Here is a 20,182-nt window from a genome sequence, read left to right on the forward strand (position 1 = left end):
TTTTGAAGCCTTTTGAGCCCTTCAGAGATGTCCCGTATCATGCAGAAGGAAGCCGAGTGTCTCAGTCTGTAATTCTAGCTGCGCAGAAAAGCGCTAAAATAGGCCCCTCCCACTCATATTACAACAGTGGAAAGCCTCAGGAAACTGTTTCTAGGCAAAAATCAAGCCAGCCATGTGGAAAAAATCTAGGCCCCAATAAGTTTTGTCACCAAACATATATAAAAACGATTAACATGCCAGCAAACGTTTTATATTTCATTTTTATAAGAGTATGTATCTCTGTTAATAAGCCTGATACCAGTCGCTATTAAATCACTGCATTTAGGCTTAACTTACATTAATCGGTATCAGCAGCATTTTTCTAGCAAATTCCATCCCTAGAAATATGTTAACTGCACATACCTTATTGCAGGATAACCTGCACGCCATTCCCCCTCTGAAGTTACCTCACTCCTCAGAATATGTGAGAACGGCAGTGGATCTTAGTTACTTCTGCTAAGATCATAGAAATCACAGGCAGATTCTTCTTCTAATGCTGCCTGAGATGAAACAGTACACTCCGGTACCATTTAAAAATAACAAACTTTTGATTGAAGTTAAAAAACTAACTATAATATACCACTCTCCTCTTACTACGTCCATCTTTGTTGAGAGTTGCAAGAGAATGACTGGATATGGCTGTGAGGGGAGGAGCTATATAGCAGCTCTGCTGTGGGTGATCCTCTTGCAACTTCCTGTTGGGAAGGAGAATATCCCACAAGTAATGGATGATCCGTGGACTGGATACACTTAACAAGAGAAATGTATGGCTGCTCTCCCTTATAGCTGTAAGTAGTAATAATACTCTGACCTACCCAGTGAGAAATGTATGGCTGCTCCCCCTTATAGCTGCAAGCAGTAATAATACTCTGACCTACCCAGTGAGAAATGTATGGCTGCTCTCCCTTATAGCTGTAAGTAGTAATAATACTCTGACCTACCCAGTGAGAAATGTATGGCTGCTCTCCCTTATAGCTGCAAGCAGTAATAATACTCTGACCTACCTGAGTTTGAAATGTATGGCTGCTCCCCCTTATAGCTGCAAGCAGTAATAATACTCTGACCTACCCAGTGAGAAATGTACAGCTGCTCTTCCTTATAACTGCAAGCAGTAATAATACTCTGACCTACCCTAGTGAGAAATGTATGGCTGCTCTCCCTTATAGCTGCAAGCAGTAATAATACTCTGACCTACCCAGTGAGAAATGTATGGCTGCTCTCCCTTATAGCTGCAAGCAGTAATAATACTCTGACCTACCTGAGTGAGAAATTTATGGCTGCTCTCCCTTATAGCTGCAAGCAGTATTAATACTCTAAACTACCCAGGAGAGAAATGTATGGCTGCTCTTCCTTATAGCTGCAAGCACTAATAATACTCTGACCTACCCAGTGAGAAATGTATGGCTGCTCTCCCTTATAGCTGCAAGCAGTAATAATATTCTGATCTACCCAGTGAGAAATGTACGGCTGCTCTTCCTTATAGCTGCAAGCAGTAATAATACTCTGACCTACCCAGTGAGAAATGTATGGCTGCTCTCCCTTATAGCTGCAAGCAGTAATAATATTCTGACCTACCCAGTGAGAAATGTATGGCTGCTCTCCCTTATAGCTGCAAGCAGTAATAATACTCTGACCTACCCAGTGAGAAATGTATGGCTGCTCTCCCTTATAGCTGCAAGCAGTAATAATACTCTGACCTACCCAGTGAGAAATGTATGGCTGCTCTCCCTTATAGCTGCAAGCAGTAATAATACTCTGACCTACCCAGTGAGAAATGTACGGCTGCTCTCCCTTATAGCTGCAAGCACTAATAATACTCTGACCTACCCTAGTGAGAAATGTATGACTGCTCTCCCTTATAGCTGCAAGCAGTAATAATACTCTGACCTACCCAGTGAGAAATGTATGGCTGCTCTCCCTTATAGCTGCAAGCAGTAATAATACTCTGACCTACCTGAGTGAGAAATGTATGGCTGCTCTCCCTTATAGCTGCAAGCAGTAAAAATACTCTGACCTACCCAGTGAGAAATGTATGGCTGCTCTCCCTTATAGCTGCAAGAAGTAATAATACTCTGACCTACCCAGTGAGAAATGTATGGCTGCTCCCCCTTATAGCTGCAAGCAGTAATAATACTCTGACCTACCCAGTGAGAAATGTATATTAATATTATGTTAGGCAGTGGGCCTCTCAGGACTGACAGTCAGTTATGGCCTCTAATTATCCTGAGTTAATTTCAGTATTATGTTTGTTTTTATGTTACCTTTCTAAATGACATTTCCACAGCTGTATCTCCATTGAAGTTGAACTTGGCAACTGCATCTCCATACTCCAGAACATGCACTGGTGACACTGTCCTTGGCTGGATTTTCTCAGGTTGTGGAAGCATCTGAAAACAGACAAACAGTGAAACAGCTCTAAAGACAAGTGCACAAAGCCTTACACCACATCCATATGATGCCAATACCTCAATATATGAGATGGGAAAGATTCCCACCCTCCCATGGTGCTCGCCTTCGTACCAGTTCTGATCTATTTGTTTGTAAATATAGACCAGGTCTCCTTTTTGTAAAGGCAGCTCCCTGTGCATAAAACACAATACATGATTTAATACAACATAGTGCTCCTCCTGCGCCCATCAGTAATACTGTTATGCATTAGTAATCACTGCATCCTGATTAGAAGTGTTCCTAGATTCAAGCTACATTTTGTTCTGAAATTCCATCGTAATAACTAGGAAGTCTAATGACAAGCTCATTTTATATCCAAATAACTGATTTCAAGGACATTATCGATAGAATGTTTTTTTGGTCACTATTCTCACAACTGGTAACAATTACATAGATATATTAAACATACATTCTCCATTTGTTACTAAAATATTGCAACAAAGCAGTTCGGATACAATGAAAAGCAATAAAGTAAGTTTTACTTACTTCAAACTCTGTGCTTTAAAGTCAAATCTGGCTTTAGCTTGTCTCATCTGGAAAATGCACAAAGAAAATACAACAAAATGTAAAAAGCTAGAAATAGCTCCTATTTATCTAATGTAACTTACACATAATATTGTGTACTCACTCCCATTTATCTAATGTAACTTACATATAATATTGTGTACTCACTCCCATTTATCTAATGTAACTTACACATAATATTGTGTACTCACTCCTATTTATCTAATGTAACTTACACATAATATTGTGTACTCACCCCTATTTATCTAATGTAACTTACACATAATATTGTGTACTCACCCCTATTTATCTAATGTAACTTACATATAATATTGTGTACTCACTCCCATTTATCTAATTTAACTTACATATAATATTGTGTACTCACTCCCATTTATCTAATGTAACTTACATATAATATTGTGTACTCACCCCTATTTATCTAATGTAACTTACATATAATATTGTGTACTCACCCCTATTTATCTAATGTAACTTACATATAATATTGTGTACTCACTCCCATTTATCTAATGTAACTTACATATAATATTGTGTACTCACTCCCATTTATCTAATGTAACTTACATATAATATTGTGTACTCACTCCCATTTATCTAATGTAACTTACATATAATATTGTGTACTCACCCCTATTTATCTAATGTAACTTACATATAATATTGTGTACTCACTCCTATTTATCTAATGTAACTTACACATAATATTGTGTACTCACTCCCATTTATCTAATGTAACTTACATATAATATTGTGTACTCACTCCCATTTATCTAATGTAACTTACATATAATATTGTGTACTCACTCCTATTTATCTAATGTAACTTACATATAATATTTTGTACTCACTCCCATTTATCTAATGTAACTTACATATAATATTGTGTACTCACTCCCATTTATCTAATGTAACTTACACATAATATTGTGTACTCACTCCCATTTATCTAATGTAACTTACATATAATATTGTGTACTCACTCCTATTTATCTAATGTAACTTACATATAATATTGTGTACTCACTCCCATTTATCTAATGTAACTTACATATAACATTGTGTACTCACTCCCATTTATCTAATGTAACTTACATATAACATTGTGTACTCACTCCTATTTATCTAATGTAACGTACATATAACATTGTGTACTCACTCCCATTTATCTAATGTAACTTACATATAACATTGTGTACTCACTCCTATTTATCTAATGTAACTTACATATAATATTGTGTACTCACTCCCATTTATCTAATGTAACTTACATATAACATTGTGTACTCACTCCCATTTATCTAATGTAACTTACATATAACATTGTGTACTCACTCCCATTTATCTAATGTAACTTACATATAATATTGTGTACTCACTCCCATTTATCTAATGTAACTTACATATAATATTGTGTACTCACTCCTATTTATCTAATGTAACTTACACATAATATTGTGTACTCACCCCTATTTATCTAATGTAACTTACATATAATATTGTGTACTCACTCCTATTTATCTAATGTAACTTACACATAATATTGTGTACTCACCCCTATTTATCTAATGTAACTTACACATAATATTGTGTACTCACTCCTATTTATCTAATGTAACTTACATATAATATTGTGTACTCACTCCTATTTATCTAATGTAACTTACATATAATATTGTGTACTCACTCCCATTTATCTAATGTAACTTACATATAATATTGTGTACTCACTCCTATTTATTTAATGTAACTTACACATAATATTGTGTACTCACCCCAATTTATCTAATGTAACTTACACATAATATTGTGTACTCACTCCTATTTATCTAATGTAACTTGCATATAATATTGTGTACTCACTCCTATTTATCTAATGTAACTTACATATAATATTGTGTACTCACCCCTATTTATCTAATGTATCTTACATATAATATTGTGTACCCACCCATATTTATCTAATGTAACTTACACATAATATTGTGTACTCACTCCTATTTATCTAATGTAACTTACATATAATATTGTGTACTCACTCCTATTTATCTAATGTAACTTACATATAATATTGTGTACTCACTCCTATTTATCTAATGTAACTTACATATAATATTGTGTACTCACCCCTATTTATCTAATGTAACTTACACATAATATTGTGTACTCACTCCTATTTATCTAATGTAACTTACATATAATATTGTGTACTCACTCCCATTTATCTAATGTAACTTACATATAATATTGTGTACTCACTCCCATTTATCTAATGTAACTTACATATAATATTGTGTACTCACTCCTATTTATCTAATGTAACTTACATATAATATTGTGTACTCACCCCTATTTATCTAATGTAACTTACATATAATATTGTGTACTCACTCCTATTTATCTAATGTAACTTACACATAATATTGTGTACTCACTCCCATTTATCTAATGTAACTTACATATAATATTGTGTACTCACTCCCATTTATCTAATGTAACTTACACATAATATTGTGTACTCACTCCCATTTATCTAATGTAACTTACATATAATATTGTGTACTCACTCCCATTTATCTAATGTAACTTACATATAATATTGTGTACTCACTCCTATTTATCTAATGTAACTTACATATAACATTGTGTACTCACTCCTATTTATCTAATGTAACTAACATATAATATTGTGTACTCACTCCTATTTATCTAATGTAACTAACATATAATATTGTGTACTCACTCCTATTTATCTAATGTAACTTACACATAATATTGTGTACTCACCCCTATTTATCTAATGTAACTTACACATAATATTGTGTACTCACTCCCATTTATCTAATGTAACTTACACATAATATTGTGTACTCACTACTATTTATCTAATGTAACTTACACATAATATTGTGTACTCACCCCTATTTATCTAATGTAACTTACACATAATATTGTGTACTCACTCCCATTTATCTAATGTAACTTACACATAATATTGTGTACTCACTCCTATTTATCTAATGTAACTTACACATAATATTGTGTACTCACTCCCATTTATCTAATGTAACTTACATATAATATTGTGTACTCACTCCCTTTTATCTAATGTAACTTACATATAATATTGTGTACTCACTCCCATTTATCTAATGTAACTAACATATAATATTGTGTACTCACCCCTATTTATCTAATGTAACTTACATATAACATTGTGTACTCACTCCCATTTATCTAATGTAACTTACATATAATATTGTGTACTCACTCCCATTTATCTAATGTAACTTACATATAACATTGTGTACTTACTCCCATTTATCTAATGTAACTTACATATAATATTTTGTACTCACTCCTATTTATCTAATGTAACTTACACATAATATTGTGTACTCACCCCTATTTATCTAATGTAACTTACACATAATATTGTGTACTCACTCCCATTTATCTAATGTAACTTACACATAATATTGTGTACTCACTCCTATTTATCTAATGTAACTTACACATAATATTGTGTACTCACCCCTATTTATCTAATGTAACTTACACATAATATTGTGTACTCACTCCTATTTATCTAATGTAACTTACACATAATATTGTGTACTCACTCCCATTTATCTAATGTAACTTAAATATAATATTGTGTACTCACTCCCATTTATCTAATGTAACTTACATATAATATTGTGTACTCACTCCCATTTATCTAATGTAACTAACATATAATATTGTGTACTCACCCCTATTTATCTAATGTAACTTACATATAACATTGTGTACTCACTCCCATTTATCTAATGTAACTAACATATAATATTGTGTACTCACTCCTATTTATCTAATGTAACTTACATATAATATTGTGTACTCACTCCTATTTATCTAATGTAACTTACACATAATATTGTGTACTCACTCCCATTTATCTAATGTAACTTAAACATAATATTGTGTACTCACTCCCTTTTATCTAATGTAACTTACATATAATATTGTGTACTCACTCCTATTTATCTAATGTAACTAACATATAACATTGTGTACTCACTCCCATTTATCTAATGTAACTTACATATAATATTGTGTACTCACCCCTATTTATCTAATGTAACTTACATATAATATTGTGTACTCACTCCCATTTATCTAATGTAACTTACATATAATATTGTGTACTCACTCCTATTTATCTAATGTAACTAACATATAACATTGTGTACTCACTCCCATTTATCTAATGTAACTTACATATAATATTGTGTACTCACCCCTATTTATCTAATGTAACTTACATATAATATTGTGTACTCACTCCCATTTATCTAATGTAACTTACATATAACATTGTGTACTCACTCCCATTTATCTAATGTAACTTACACATAATATTGTGTACTCACCCCTATTTATCTAATGTAACTTACATATAATATTGTGTACTCACTCCTATTTATCTAATGTAACTTACATATAATATTGTGTACTCACTCCCATTTATCTAATGTAACTTACATATAATATTGTGTACTCACTCCTATTTATTTAATGTAACTTACATATAATATTGTGTACTCACTCCCATTTATCTAATGTAACTTACACATAATATTGTGTACTCACCCCTATTTATCTAATGTAACTTACATATAATATTGTGTACTCACTCCTATTTATTTAATGTAACTTACATATAATATTGTGTACTCACTCCCATTTATCTAATGTAACTTACACATAATATTGTGTACTCACCCCTATTTATCTAATGTAACTTACACATAATATTGTGTACTCACTCCTATTTATCTAATGTAACTTACATATAATATTGTGTACTCACTCCTATTTATCTAATGTAACTAACATATAATATTGTGTACTCACTCCTATTTATTTAATGTAACTTACATATAATATTGTGTACTCACTCCTATTTATCTAATGTAACTTACACATAATATTGTGTACTCACCCCTATTTATCTAATGTAACTTACACATAATATTGTGTACTCACCCCTATTTATCTAATGTAACTTACATATAATATTGTGTACTCACTCCCATTTATCTAATGTAACTTACACATAATATTGTGTACTCACCCCTATTTATCTAATGTAACTTACATATAATATTGTGTACTCACTCCTATTTATCTAATGTAACTTACATATAATATTGTGTACTCACTCCCTTTTATCTAATGTAACTTACATATAATATTGTGTACTCACTCCCATTTATCTAATGTAACTTACATATAATATTGTGTACTCACTCCTATTTATCTAATGTAACTTACATATAATATTGTGTACTCACTCCCTTTTATCTAATGTAACTTACATATAATATTGTGTACTCACTCCCATTTATCTAATGTAACTAACATATAATATTGTGTACCCACCCCTATTTATCTAATGTAACTTACATATAATATTGTGTACTCACCTCTATTTATCTAAAATTGTGTACTCACTCCCTTTTATCTAATGTAACTTACATATAACATTGTGTACTCACTCCCATTTATCTAATGTAACTTACATATAATATTGTGTACTCACTCCCATTTATCTAATGTAACTTACATATAACATTGTGTACTCACTCCCATTTATCTAATGTAACTTACAAATAACATTGTATCCAATCCTCAGAGATTCCTGGCATACCTGAGTATTACTATACATTTGTAGTACGTTACATGGCTTCCTCTTGCCTTTTAGAAACTCACTGTACTGAACTGCACTGAAAAATATCTCAGAGGTGACTTCTATCTCCTATGTAACTAGTACATTTTGTTCAATTACAGTCAGTATTTCACAGTAACTAAACTTCAAAGAACAGATTACATGTGATTATTCTGCTGGTTAGATACAATTACATTTAATTTGAGTACAGCGGACAGCCATGCTCCAACTAGGAATCATCTACTATACAAGATATAGACAGCCATAAATATATATAGATTAGTGTAAAGTTCAGGCATGCAAATTTCCCATCACCCTTCATGCTGTAATTTCAAGACTGTCGTCTCTGCGCACCAAGCAGCCAAATAAGGAAAAAAAGCAAACCTGCGTGAGACTTATTGGCAAAATTGTCAAGAACTAATGACTGCCTTAAAGACGGAAATTTTGCTTTGAGCAAAGCAGCATGCAGCAGCCAGAACAGACCTCAGACCGAGATCTCCTCTTCGTTGAATCGTCTACATTAAGGAGGTCCCCAAACCGCTCGTTAGTGATAAATTGGTGATGTGATGGGACAATACCAGTGTGCCGTCTAGCTGCAATATCAGCCTCTTCTTGCTCACGCTTAAGTCTTCTCTGATCCTCTAAAAGTTTCTAAGACAGAATTGCAGAAGAGCATCTGTGAATAATCCATCTGATGATGGCATCGCAACCAAAGATACCAAGGAAAAAGATTGATCTTCTTTGAAAATAATGCATCCAGGGGACCCATCAATAAGTGTTAAAACAGATGTACATACAATGCTAATTCCCTTTGTATAAATTACAGAACCCTTTATACAGCTTCACGTCAGGTGCTAAAGACACTGTAAGGAAATTCTAAAAGAACATTACATTTTCTTTAGACTAATCATTATAGATTGTAAGATGGCACAAGATCTGCCTCTTTACATCAAACAAGACGTGAGCATTTATCTAGGTTAAAAAATAATCTATTGTTACAGCCTACTGAAGCAGAACATAAAAAACAGACATGAAGCACAGATAGTAATAAATACATGTAGACTATTCTGACTGTCATGTATTTAATTTATCAGTCTAGCAAGCACAGATAGTAATAAATACATGTAGACTATTCTGACTGTCATGTATTTAATTTATCAGTCTAGCAAGCACAGATAGTAATAAATACATGTAGACTATTCTGACTGTCATGTATTTAATTTATCAGTCTAGCAAGCACAGATAGTAATAAATACATGTAGACTATTCTGACTGTCATGTATTTAATTTATCAGTCTAGCAAGCACAGATAGTAATAAATACATGTAGACTATTCTGACTGTCATGTATTTAATTTATCAGTCTAGCAAGCACAGATAGTAATAAATACATGTAGACTATTCTGACTGTCATGTATTTAATTTATCAGTCTAGCAAGCACAGATAGTAATAAATACATGTAGACTATTCTGACTGTCATGTATTTAATTTATCAGTCTAGCAAGCACAGATAGTAATAAAATACATGTAGACTATTCTGACTGTCATGTATTTAAATTTATCAGTCTAGCAAGCACAGATAGTAATAAATACATGTAGACTATTCTGACTGTCATGTATTTAATTTATCAGTCTAGCAAGCACAGATAGTAATAAATACATGTAGACTATCTGACTGTCATGTATTTAATTTATCAGTCTAGCAAGCACAGTTTCTTTGTTCATTTCACTCCTACATCTTGGTTAAAACCAAGTGAAATGAACACACATTCTAAGTCATTAAAAGTCCCCCAGCTAAATATCCATTTTGTCACAGTTGGAGCTGGTACAACCTCTGTTACTCAAGTAGTCTGTATCTAGGAACTCTAGAACCGTATTTCTCACAGTGGTGTTCATCACCCCTATCAATGTGAAGCCTCACGCAGCTAAACCAACATCAGTGTTCATACTGTATTCCTTTAGGCATGCATGGATAGGCTCCTGGTATAAGTCCCTCCTAAGCCTTGTATGGGTTCATAGTGTAAAGTCTTTCTAAGCCTCGATCATAATGGAATAAAATCCTTGCTACACCTTGGATACACTCCTGGTAAGTCTTGCAGGCCCATTTATCAAAGGGCTTGCGGACCTGATCTGACACTGCGGATCAGGTCCGCAAGACCTCGCTAAATGCGGAGAACAATACGCTCTCCGCATTTAACATTGCACCAGCAGCTCACAAGAGCTGCTGGTGCAACGCCGCCCCCTGCTGACTCGCGGCCAATCGGCCGCCAGCAGGGAGCTGTCAATCAACCCGATCGTATTCGATCGGGTTGATTTCCGGCGATTTCTGTCCGCCTGCTCAGAGCAGGCGGACAGGGTTATGGAGCAGCGGTCTTTAGACAGCTGCTTCATAACTTGTGTTTCTAGCAAGTCTGAAGACTCGCCAGAAACACGGCCCTTCAAGCTCCATACGGAGCTTGACAAATGGGCCTGTTGGTGTAACAACATTGTTAATCCTTGGACAGGCTCCTAGTTAGTGTCATGGTGTAACATCCTTGATAAGCCTTGGATGGGCTCCTGGTAAGTCATGGTGTAACAACATTGTTAATCCTTGGACAGGCTCCTAGTTAGTGTCATGGTGTAACATCCTTGATAAGCTTGGATGGGCTCCTGGTAAGTCATGGTGTAACAACATTGTTAATCCTTGGACAGGCTCCTAGTTAGTGTCATGGTGTAACATCCTTGATAAGCCTTGGATGGGCTCCTGGTTAGTGTCATGGTGTTGAATCATTGTTAACCTTGGGATGGGCTCCTAGTTAGTGTCATGGTGTGACGTCATTGTTAAGCCTTGGATGGGCTTCTGGTTAGTGTCATGGTGTTGAATCATTGTTAAACCTTGGACAGGCTCCTGGTTAGTCTTATGGTGTAACATCATTGTTAAGCTTTGGATGGGCTCCTGGTTAGTGTTATAGTGTAACATAATTGTTAAGCCTTGGATGGGTTCCTGGTCAGTGTCATTGTGTAATATCATTGTTAAGCCTTGACAGGCTCCAGGATTGTGTTATGGTGTAACATCATTGGATAGGCTACTGGTTAGTGTCATGGTGTTGAATCATTGTTAAGCCTTGGACAGGCTCCTGGTTAGTGTCATTGGGTAGTATCATTGTTAATCCTTGGCTGGGCTCATGGATAGTGTCATGGCGTTGAATCATTGTTAAGCCTTGGATGGGTTTCTGGTTAGTCTTATGATGTAACATCATTGTTAAGCTTTGGATGGGCTCCTGGTTAGTGTTATTGTGTAAAATAATTGGACAGGCTCCTGGTTAGTGTTATGGTGTAACATCATTGGATAGGCTCCTGGTTAGTTTCATGGTGTTGAATCATTGTAAAGCCTTAGGACGGGGCTCCTGGTTAGTGTCATTGTGTAGTATTATTGTTAATCCTTGGCTGGGCTCCTGGATAGTGTCATGGTGTTAAATCATTGTTAAGCCTTGGATAGGCTCCTGGTTAGTTTCATGGTGTTGAATCATTGTTAAGCCTTGGACGGGCTCCTGGTTAGTGTCATTGTGTAGTATTATTGTTAATCCTTGGCTGGGCTCCTGGATAGTGTCATGGTGTTGAATCATTGTTAAGCCTTGGACAGGCTCCTGGTTAGTGTCATTGGGTAGTATCATTGTTAATCCTTGGCTGGGCTCCTGGATAGTGTCATGGTGTTGAATCATTGTTAAGTCTTGATGGGTTTCTGGTTAGTCTTATGGTGTAACATCATTGTTAAGCTTTGGATGTGCTCCTGGTTAGTGTTATGGTGTAACATAATTGTTAAGCCTTGGATGGGCTCCTGGTCAGTGTCATTGTGTAATATTATTGTTAAGCATTGGACAGGCTTCTGGTTAGTGTTATTGTGTAACATCATTGGATAGGGCCCTGGTTAGTGTTATGGTGTTGAATCATTGTTAAGCCTTGGAAGGGCTCCTGGTTAGAGTCATTGTGTAGTATTATTGTTAATCCTTGGCTGGGCTCCTGGATAGTGTCATGGTGCAACATAATTGTAAAGACTTGGATAGGCTCCTGGTTAGGATTATAGTATAAGGCTGTTGGTAAGCCTTGAGTAAAATCCTGGTCTTGTAAAGGGTAATTTCTGGGTTGCAAAAACACTGCCCTATACACCACACTAACTCCATAATATATCTGCATTTCCCACAACTGACTTTTCATTCAGTAACCCAAGAGCAATGATTTAACCCTTTTGTGGCAGTAACACAAATTAGTGATCTAACCCTTCTTTGTGGCAGTAATCCCTAAAATACGAATTTAATTGAATTTAAATAGTCTCAGCAAGTCATACAGCAATAATACCTCTTTCTGCCAGAGACACAAAGAGAATATATTAACCCACTTTTACCTCTAAAACATAAAGCAGTTATTTAAACCCCTTCTGTCATCAACAAAAAGTGTTTTAAAATAATATTTGCTTGTATTATACAGAGCAGCAAACTAATTTGCTTCAATCAGACATATAGAAGAGTTATTTAACTTCTTTTTTCTGCCTCTAACACACGGATGCCCTGTATGTCAGCAGTACATAGAGCAGTGATTTAACCCCATTCTGTAAGCCATATATACTTCAGTGATTTAACCTGTCTCTGCCTCTAATATACAGAGCAGTGATTTAACTACATTCTGCCTGTAACATACAGACGGTACTGACCGTTGAAATGCGTTGGGAAAAATAAAGCTGCTTTTTATGATAAAGCTGGTGAAACTTTTCTCTGAACACATGAGGAGCCGTTTATCTCAATCTATGCTGTGAGTATCTACACTTTGTGTTACAGTGTAGGGATACAATATTTCAGTGCCACATATCTATTCACTTATTGAAAACCTTGGTGAACCTGCGCCTCCTTCTGCACACACATATCAATTGAACAGCCCTTGGGAGAGACTGTGGGAAGGCAGCGGTTTCAAGAACCAGAGGGGAGTAAATATCTATAGAGTATACCTTTCTTGTTATAAGCTCATTCTTCCTGAAACACACAGAACAGTGACTAGCTCCATTCTGTCTGTAACATACATAGCAGTGATTTAACCCCATTGTGCCTGTAACATAAAGAGTAAAAATATTACCTTATTTTGCTTTAACATACAGAGCAGGGGTTTAAAACCCATTCTTGCCTTTGCTGATGAGCATCGTTGACATCAGCTATGTTTTCTATAGAAATATGGCAGTTGTGTTTTCTTAGATAAACACCACTACTAAGTGGCCCTGATAATGCCTGCACATGCAAAGTGTTAATTCTTAATGGTGGTTTTTGGTAAGGCTGCAACCATATTGCTAAAGGTATGAGCCCTGGAAGCTGTTATATTGCTAGATGCTGCATATGAATGATAAGTATGTTCTTTATATTATACGCGGCTTCACTAAAGCCCCTGATAGGGCCATACTGATGTCACTAGGGTTTAGCTAACCCTTTCACAGGCTCCTGTAAAATGTTCTTGCGTTGACTCCTGCTGTAAAAGTCTTTCGTTGCCTCATGTTAGAAGGATGGTCTTCTTATGTATGGTTAATTGGAAGCCATTGAAGGGCTCTTGGTATAACGCTTTTGTTCAGTGGGATCCTGGCGTAAGACCCTTGTCCTGTTTAGGATGGGATCTTGGTGTCTGATTTTTTGTTATTTTTATAGCGACCTTGTTCAGCTTAGGATGAGACCATGGTGTAAGGTCTTTGTTCAGCTTAGGATGAGACCTTGGTGTAAGGTCTTTGTTCAGCTTAGGATGAGACCTTGGTGTAAGGTCTTTGTTCAGCTTAGGATGAGACCTTGGTGTAAGGTCTTTGTTCAGCTTAGGATGAGACCTTGGTGTAAGGTCTTTGTTCAGCTTAGGATGAGACCTTGCTGTAAGGACTTTGTATAGCTTAGGATGAGACCTTGGTGTAAGGTCTTTGTTCAGCTTAGTATGACACCTTGGTGTAAGGTCTTTGTTCAGCTTAGAATGAGACCTTGGTGTAAGATTATTGTTCAGCTTAGGATAAGACCTTGGTGTAAGACCCTTGTTCAGCTTAGGATGAGACCTTGGTGTAAGACCCTTGTTCAGCTTAGGATGAGACCTTGGTGTAAGGTCTTTGTTCAGCTTAGAATGAGACCCCTTGTTTGGCCTAGGATGAGACTTTCTTCACCTTAAGATAAAATCTTGGTGTAAGGTCTTTGTTCATCTTAGGGTGAAATCTTGATTTAAGAGCCTTGCTCAGTTTAGGATGAGACCTTGATGTAAGACCCTTGTTCTGCTTAGGATGAGACCTTGGTGTAAGACCCTTGTTCTGCCTAGGATAAGATCTTGGTGTAAGATCCTTGTTTAGTTTAGGATGACATCTTGATTTAAGATTCTTGCACAGTTTAGGATGAGATCTTGAGGCAAGACCCTTGTCAGGTTCAGGACGAGACCTTTGCATAAGGACCTTGTTCATTTTACCATTAATTCTTACTGCAAGGACCTTGCTCAACTTTGGATGGGATCTTGGAATTAAAACCCTTGTTCGGCTTGGGATGAAATCTTGGTGTAATGTCCTATTTCAGCTCAGGTTGAGCCTCTTGCTCAATTTAGGATGGGATCTTGTAAATTTTAAGATTACATTTTGTTCAGCTTTGGATAAGACATTAGTGTAAGACTGATACCCAAAGTATTTTATTCTAAGTAACAGAGCTATTGTTATGAAACTGATAAATACTCATACATGTATTTGTACAAACATACTAACACCACATACTAATCATACATGTATTTGTACAAACATAGTAACACCACATACTGATCATACATATAAAATTTACAAACATACTAACACCACATACTAATTATACATGTAATTGTACAAACTTCTAACACCACATACTGATCATACATGTAATTGTACAAACATACTAACACCACATACTGATCATACAATGTAATTGTACAAACATACTAACACCACATACTGACCATACATGTAATTGTACAAACATACAAACACCACATACTAACCATACATGTAATTGTACAAACATACTAACACCACATACTAACCATACATGTAATTGTACAAACATACTAACACCACATACTGACCATACATGTAATTGTACAAACATACAAACACCACATACTAACCATACATGTAATTGTACAAAAATACTAACACCAAATACTAACCAGACATGTGCTGTATATATAGCTGTATAATATATATATATATATATATATATATAGTATATATATATATATATATATATATAAGGAATAGAAAAAATAATAGAATATCTGATGACAACCACAATTGTTCCTCAGACAAGTCCCAAAAGCGCCCTCACCTCAAAAAATCAATGTCTCTGTTAAGTAAATTGGTTCAAAGAAAGAGTGTATCTAGAACTCGATGTACATGTATTTGTAATACAGAAGCTACCGGTCCCAGAGAGAAAAACTCAAATAAGTCCCTCTGACTTATTGTGGTAATATATTAACAAAAGGGTTTGGGATGCTGCTAAAGAAAACTCAAAATAAGTGGTTCAAAAGAACACCAATAGTAATTTGCAAGAAATACAGTGTCTATATATATATATATATATAAATTCAGTTACATTATATTTTATATGTATTGTATATATTGGGGCCTATTTATCAAGCCGGTCAACCGCAAATACGCTGGAATTCCGCAGCATAATTGTGGCGAGCCTGATTCCCCTTATTTATCAAACCCTTCAGACCGGCAAAAGTAGAATTTTGTGATGTAACATACGATCCGCCAGTCAAAGTCCGACACAGATCGATGCTTACGTCATTACAGATGTTTCCGAATGCAAATTTGGCACTATCTGACTACTTTTGCAAGTTAACAAATTTCTACCAGGTACGCTCGGCACTATTCCAGCCCAGCGTACCAGGTTTTCAATCCGCCGCCCTGGAGGCGGTGGATGCCATAGGAATCAATGGGAGTCTGAAAGCAGCGAAAGCTTATGTTCGCTGCTGCCCGATATCCCATGGATTCCTATGGGAGAATAAAGTTACGTTAACACCTAACACCTTAACATGTTCCCCGAGTCTAAACACCCCTAATCTGCCGCCCGACACCGCCGCCACCCTACATTATACTTATTAACCCCTAATCTGCCCCCCCACACCGCCGCCACCTACATTATGTTATTAAACCCTAATCTGCCCCCCCTACACCGCCGCCACCTACATTATGTTATTAACCCCTAATCTGCCCCCCCTACACCGCCGCCAACTACATTATGTTATTAACCCCTAATCTGTCGTCCCCAACGTCGCTGCCACTATATTACATTTATTAACCCCTAAACCTAAGTCTAACCCTAACACCCCCTAACTTAAATCTAATTTAAATAAATATAAATAAAATTACTATCATTAACTACATTATTCATATTTAAAAGTAAATACTTACCTATAAAATAACCCTAAGATAGCTACAATATAACTAATAGTTACATTGTAGCCAGCTTAGGGTTTATTTTTATTTTACAGGCAAGTTTGTATTAATTTTAACTAGGTAGAATAGTTATTAAATAGTTATTAACTATTTAATAACTACCTAGCTAAAATAAATACAAATGTACCTGTAAAATAAAACCTAACCTAAGTTATAATAACACCTAACACTACACTACAATTAAATACAATAACTAAATTAAATACTATAAGCTAAATTAAATTATCTAAAGTACAAAACCCCATCCACTAAATTACAGAAAATAATAAACAAATTACAAGAAATTTAAACTAATTACACCTAATCTAATAGCCCTATCAAAATAAAAAAAGCCCCCCAAAATAAAAAAATCCCTAGCCTAAACTAAACTACCAATAGCCCTTAAAAGGGCCTTTTGCGTGGCATTGCCCCAAAGTAATCAGCTCTTTTACCTATAAAAAAAAATACAAATAACCCCCCCCAACAGTAAAACCCACCACCCACACAACCAACTCCCCCAAAAAAATACTAACTAAAAAAACCTAAGTTCCTGATTGCCCTTAAAAGGGCAGTTAGCTCTTTTGCAGCCCAAAGGCCTAACCTAAAATAAAACCAACCCAATACACCCTTAAAAGAACCTAACACTAACCCCCTGAAGATCGACTTACCGGGAGACGTCTTCCTCCAACCCGGGCAGAAGTGGTCCTCCAGACGGGCAGAATTCTTCATCCAAGTCGGGAAGAAGTGGTCCTCCAGACGGCATCTTCTATCTTCATCCATCTGGCGCGGAGCGGGTCCATCTTCAAGACATCCGATGCGGAGCATCCTCTTCGGCCGGCGACTAACCCGACGAATGAAGGTTCCTTTAAGTGACGTCATCCAAGATTCTATCAGCCAATCGGAATTAAGGTAGAAAAAATCCTATTGGCTGATGCAATCAGCCAATAGGATTGAACTTCAATACTATTGGCTGATTGGAACAGCACATAGGATTGAGCTTGCATTCTATTTTCTGATTAGGGGTTAATAACATAATGTAGGTGGCGGCGGTGTAGGAGGCGGCAGATTAGGGGTTAATAAGTATAATGTAGGTGGCGGTTTAGGGGTTAATACGTTTATTTAGTTGCGGCGGGATAGGGGTAAATAGTTTAGTATAGTGTGGGTGTTTAGTGACAGTATACCAATAAAGCTGGGAAAAAAGCCGAAGAGCAGCTTTTTTGGTAACTTTGGAGAACGTATTCAGGTCCACGGCAGCAATGTTAGGCGATTTTAGGCGAGTGTATTGGTGCTGGCGAATGCAAGTAAGTTGACGGGTTGATAAATAGGGGCCATAGAGTGTATTGTGCATGAAACCTAGTATATTAATACAAAGCAGCAAACATATAAAACTGGCTTAAAAATTCACAAATTAATAAAATATAATAAAATAAGAAGTTCTTAAAAAGTTCAATTCCAGAAAGTGAAAAACATTCAGCAGAAAGTGATCCGCACCTTATCAGATGTGCACTTTCACAAACCTCAATCAGTATGAGGTAAGTAGATGGTATATATAATCAAATGCCTCCCGGAGTATAGATCCAGCCATTGACATATGATGCAAACTGATCAGGGTTTGCTGTGTTGGTGTCAGAAACTTCCAGGTACTTCCAAACACTCTCCAAAGTTGATTCCCTCAGTATTCAAAGGGTTAACAATTCATTGGACATGAAAGGGAAACACAAGCCACAAAAGGGGGCTAATAGCGTTATAATGTTTTTATCATTCAGAAGCAAGTAACACACTTACAATATTCCACCTCAATATTATGAGGTAAATATACAGCACAACAACTCCTGATCTGTGATCTGATCTCAGCTTCCACATAGACAGTAGTTATTATTGCGGTGAATCACAAGCACCTTATACAGAGCTCTCTCTCAATACAATAGCAAAAACTGTGTCAGTCCAAGTCACGGATAGATCCGTATTCAAGGCAGGCTATCAGCCCAAACTGTGGCTTCTAGTTATCAAGCCGTCAACCTCAAATACGCTGGAATTCCGCAGCGTATTTGTGGCGAGGCTGATTCACCTAAGTTATCAAGCCCTGCTGCCCGGCAAAAGTAGAATTTAGTGACGTAAGCTTCGATCCGCCGGACTCAGTCCGACACAGATCGATTCTTACGTCACTCCAGATGTTCTGCACACAAGTTCGGCACAATCTGACTACTTTTGCTAGTTATCAAATGACTAGCAGGTACGCTCGGCACTTTTCCGGCCTAGCGTACCTGGTTTTCAATCTGCCGCCCTGGAGGCGGCGGATCCCATAGGAATCAATGGGAGTCTGACCATAGCGAAAGTTCATGTTCGCTGCTGCCCGACATCCCATTGATTAACCCCTAAAACCGCCGCTCCCGGACCCCGCCGCCACCTACATAATACCTATTAACCCCTATCCTGCCCCCCCTACACCCGCCGCCACTATAATAAATTTATTAACCCCTATCCTGCCCCCCCTACACCGCCGCCACTATAATAAATTTATTAACCCCTATCCTGCCCCCCTACACCGCCGCAACTATAATAAAATTATTAACCCCTAAACCTAAGTCTAACCCTAACCCTAACACCCCCCTAACTTAAAATATTATTAAATACATCTAAATATTATAACTCTTATTAACTAAATTAATCATATTTAAAAATAAATACCTGTAAAAATAAACCCTAAGATAGCTACAATATAAATAATAATTATATTGTATCTATTTTAGGATTTATTTTTATTTTACAGGCAAATTTCAATTTATTTTAACTAGGTACAATAGCTATTAAATAGTTAAAACTATTTAATAGCTACCTAGTTAAAATAAAGGGAAATTTACCTGTAAAATAAAAACTAACCTAAGTTACAATTACACCTAACACTACACTATCATTAAATAAATTATTCCTATTTAAAACTAAATACTTACCTGTAAAATAAACCCTAAGATAGCTACAATATAATTAATAATTACATTGTAGCTATTTTAGGATTT

The 20,182-nt window shown here is 36.0% G+C and overlaps 1 protein-coding gene across 1 annotated transcript in view; it reads right to left on the reverse strand.

Moving 5' to 3' along the window:
• The window catches only part of SORBS1 (sorbin and SH3 domain containing 1), a gene marked incomplete in the record, with an annotated part of 400,431 nt that overhangs the window by 55,103 nt on the left and 325,146 nt on the right, over window positions 1–20,182 (reverse strand). Inside the window, 4 exon segments of the mRNA XM_053691869.1 lie at window positions 2,301–2,426; window positions 2,505–2,619; window positions 2,974–3,020; window positions 9,209–9,376. Coding sequence (XP_053547844.1) covers window positions 2,301–2,426; window positions 2,505–2,619; window positions 2,974–3,020; window positions 9,209–9,376 — 456 coding nt within the window.

This window comes from Bombina bombina, chromosome 9 (genome assembly GCF_027579735.1).
Source record: "Bombina bombina isolate aBomBom1 chromosome 9, aBomBom1.pri, whole genome shotgun sequence".
NCBI classification, from domain to species: domain Eukaryota; kingdom Metazoa; phylum Chordata; class Amphibia; order Anura; family Bombinatoridae; genus Bombina; species Bombina bombina.